The 4,311-nt window shown below is 39.4% G+C and overlaps 1 protein-coding gene across 3 annotated transcripts in view; it reads right to left on the reverse strand.

The window, feature by feature from the left end:
- Positions 1–349: 349 nt before the first annotated feature.
- Sgce (sarcoglycan epsilon) overlaps positions 350–4,311 on the reverse strand; it is a 76,689-nt gene continuing 72,727 nt past the window's right edge. For 2 of the 3 annotated variants that reach the window (XM_028779152.1, XM_028779153.1), the window contains 2 exons: positions 3,669–3,712; positions 350–643 (listed from right to left, as the gene is read on the reverse strand). In XM_028779152.1, the coding sequence (XP_028634985.1) occupies positions 627–643; positions 3,669–3,712 (61 nt within the window). In that variant the 3' untranslated portion in view covers positions 350–626. The remainder of the gene's footprint in view (positions 644–3,668; positions 3,713–4,311) is intronic. The other variant, XM_028779154.1, reaches the window with a different exon arrangement.

Consider the following 4,311-nt stretch of genomic DNA (forward strand, 5'->3'; position numbering starts at 1 on the left):
TTAGTAACTGTTCTCTCTCTGTGGAACAGACCCTGGCTTGCAAACATCCAATTATAAAGCCAAGTATACACCCTGGGCTGCCCTACATAAACTGGGTGTGTTCTATTCTCTGTCAAAAACCCACTATGCTAGCTCTAAAGCACTCTATCAAATACAATGAAACAAGCAGCTCTACAGTCTGCAGGAGTTAAAGCATTATTTAAATGGGTTGCTCACTTGGAACACAAGTCATAAAAAGCACTTAATAAAAAAATCCTGTTGAATGACCCCCACTTCTAGTGACTATTTCATAGACTTCTACCACACAGGAGGCAACTGAATACATTTCTGAAGAAAACTTTACCACACATTAGGCTTCGTTAATATTTATTTTAAAGTTCACTTTTTATTGTAACAAATATAAAGTCATCGATGTCTTATAAATTTTCAAAAAATGCTTGAAGTACAAAAAAAAAATACATTAGTAAATGAGAGATACAGCGTAGCATTTGGTATCTACTTAACACAGTGGACATGCACAACCGATGTCAGGAAAGCTCATGCATTGCTGGAAGTGAAAGGGAGTGAGACATGATTGGTTTGCTGCGGCTGATTATAAACTCATGGCTTCGGTGAGCTTTCTTTCTTCAGGGATACCATTTACCTATAACCGGGATGACAACATGAGTGTGAGTTAGGCAGGATATGGCACGTTTAGACTTATTACAAGACAGCCTCTCTTTTTTAAGTGCACACAATATTTGTATTATATTGTTACTAAATTTTCTAGTTAACATACAAAATGGTGGATGGTGCTATGTCGCCACACATGTGTATCTTGGACTTTGCTCTTACTTCTACTTTATCACCTTTATTTTAATTCTCCTTTCCCTTGATTTGGTCCTCTTCATACCACCGATCCCCTGCCTTGACCCAAACAGACTCACTTCTGCTTTATGTTGTATATGGAACATATATGTTTCATATCATATGTATCATATACCATATGTACCATAAAGGACACACACACATATATGTTATACACACATGAAATCTAGATTGCAAGGAGAACTTTTCTATCATCTTAAGTGAAAATAATTATTCTGCATTATTTTCCTGTGTTTGGTTTTAAAAGAAGCAAGGAAAGAAGGGATTAATTCTAAATTAGTACTTTTCCTGAACTAGGCTATAATGTTTTATTTTCTCAAAAAGCCTGAAAACTTCTCTCATAATAAACAAGCAGAAAGAGGTTGACTGCGGGATATATAACTGTACCTTTCAACAGAGGCTTCAAAACTACCACATGCGTTGGAAGGACAGAGAGAATTCGAGAACCTGAAAGAGCACCAAGCCTTGGACCTAGTCCAGAAGGGAGTGCCATTGTCTGCCCTTAACTGCTCTATTATCCTGCCCAGAGCTCCGGCCCAGCAACACGGCATCACCCGCAAGTTCACTTGCTAAACTTTTGATGGGAATTTAAAAGAAAACTGCTAACTGCAAGAAACAGGGGGCAAATCAACTTTCACCTGATAAAGTTCATATAGGCAGCTATGAATAAAATGATTTTTCCCCCCGAGGGATGAACTGCGGGTCCCCAACACCCTTATAAAGAAAAAGCCCAACACTGCTGTTACACAATAATCGTGCACAGATCAGCCCCTCCACACTGAGCTAAGATGAACAGGGTGACAAGCAGGGCAACTCAGAGGTACTCTTGAAAATACACAATGGGCCCCAGATCCATGCAACAGAATAAACTGGAAGCCTGGCAAAACATCTTAATGTAAACGAATAGAGGGAGAATAAAGGCTATAACCGTCCCTTAGTTCCCTCTCCAGGAGGCCTTACACCATTTAGTTTTGAATGTTTGGGAGGCAGAAAGAACAATCTCTCATAGTTAACGCAGAAGGCTATTTATGGGAGGTCTCTCTCCCTTTAGCACTAAGACCCCTGAGAGGCTCGCTGAGAAAACGGTAACAGCAAAACAGCCAAAAGGAAATAGCACCTTCTGGCACATTACATGAGCCAACGTGCAGAAAACATAAGAAATCAAGAGAGTAGTAGGTCAGTCCTAACCAGAAAGATGAAATCTTTCAACTGAAATGCTTGCTCCCCAGAAATCTTTTTAGAAAAATACTGGAAAAAATGAGGTCAAGCAGCCAAAAGACCTCCAAGGGGAAGTCCTTTAAATCAGGTGTACTCAGCTCTGTGTGTTCCTTCCATTGGGGAAAGCTGCCCAGTATTGAGCACAGCACCCCAACATATCAAACAAATACCATCATTTACTGATACCATCCCAAAAGGACCTATTCAAGGTGTCTATTCTAATAGGCAAACAGTTAAAAAAAATCTAGATTTTTCACAAGTCTCAAAAAATATTTATAATTTTCCTAGAAATTCTGTGACTTCTACTCATTGCATGTCTCAAGTGAGCAAGAATCAGAAAGCTGACATCACAGGAGAGACAGACCTCCTTGGTTAGAGAGAAAGGGGCTATATCATTTTTGTTACAGTTATGTCCCTTTAACTTTTTTCTCTTTAAAAAGACAGGCATGGAATTAGAGATAAGAATTTGAAAGTTTTTGTCTTTCAGTGACGAATATTTATAACTAAGTTTGTTTCTTCATCAATCTCCTGGATGTTTACAGAAGCACACCACCCATCAATATATTGAATGATCTACTTGAATCACATTAGCATTTAATTAAATGAAGCAATCAAAACCCTAGGAACAATTCTGATAAACATCACCTTATAATTAAAATCTGATGAAAAACTTTATTATACTTGCCTCAAATCTTTGAAAAGTTGTCAAACGAAAATCTCCTTAAATTCCCGAAAGCAGTAACAGAGAAGATAATTCCGAATGAAAACATCCAATACATTTCTACATGTGGCTGGCATTTTTTGGAGACTCACTTAATGGCTTTTCCCATCACAAAGCCACTATTCATACTTAGAATTCCACACTCAACTTACATTTTTAGAACTTCTCTTGCTTTCCAAAAGAGGAACAAAGGCATTACTGGTTGCCTGGCAATTAGAACTAGGAACCAACCACTAATTAGTAGACAATCGTGAATAAGTTAAGAATGAATGAAATAATTGGCTGTGGAAAAGTTTTAGGGACACTTGAAAGAAATGAACTTAAAGAAAGCAAGTCTTGGGGTAACAGAACAGCCCAGGGAGATTTGTCCACCATCTTGTCCTCACTGGTCATATTCTAATGGCCTTTTAAAGCAGCTTTAAAACCAGGCCAACCATTTCTCATTGATCGCCCTGAAGGCTCCGTGATTAGTCACAATGGTTGCCCTTTGTGAGAGTCAGTTTCAACCTGCTCACTTACTGAGATAAATCCTGGATCCATCCAAGCTAAAAATCTTTTATACCAAGGGGAAGAATAGGGAGTGCCTTTGTAGAAAGGGAGTTGAATTCAGTCTTTCTTAATTAGACAAGACCTCCACGGATGCTGCTGCTTGAAGATCATTTACCCTTTGTTTGTCGTTCTGATGCCAATTTATGCAATAGTCTAAGCCATTATTCCTAGCTTCTCAGTCTAATTAAGGAACGATACAACTGTTTTGCCTTCCATGATGAAGACAAAAGTGTCATCAATTAGAGAGTGCTATGATAATCTTTTACTATATTAGCTTCATACATAAATATTGAATTAGCATCTTAGTACTCACCTGTAGTCTGCTGTTGAGGAATCTGCGTCTGGTGTGGTAAGTTCCTAGAAATGATTAACATTATTGAGTAAAAATGTGTTTGCACACTGGTAAACAGAGATCAAGACACATTAAGATGGAAAGGGCTCAGCCAGGTGGTGGTGGCACACGCCTTTAATCCCAGCACTTGGGAGGCAGAGGCAGGCGGATTTCTGAGTTCGAGGCCAGCCTAGTCTACAGAGTGAGTTCCAGAACAGCCAGGGCTACACAGAGAAACCCTGTCTCAAAAACAAAAAACAAACAAACAAAAAAAGATGGAAAGGGTTCGGAGAGGTACCATTCAGATAACGGGCTCAGCTTCTGCTCTACTTTCTGGAGTTCCTACATGAGGAAACTGAAGACCAAGGAAGACAAATAGTAATCTCTGATAATGTCCATGAAACTCTCACCACACGCCAGAACCAAACTCCCTCATGACTCTAAGACATAAGTCTTATTAGAATTTTAATTAAAAAAAAAATAACAAAAAGCCGGGCAGTGGTGGCACACGCCTTTAATCCCAGCACTTAGGAGGCAGAGGCAGGTGGATTTCTGAGTTGGAGGCCAGCCTGGTCTACAGAGTGAGTTCCAGAACAGCCAGGGCTACACAGAGAAACCCTGTCTC

This window comes from Grammomys surdaster, unplaced genomic scaffold (genome assembly GCF_004785775.1).
Source record: "Grammomys surdaster isolate TR1022 unplaced genomic scaffold, NIH_TR_1.0 345, whole genome shotgun sequence".
NCBI lineage: Eukaryota > Metazoa > Chordata > Mammalia > Rodentia > Muridae > Grammomys > Grammomys surdaster.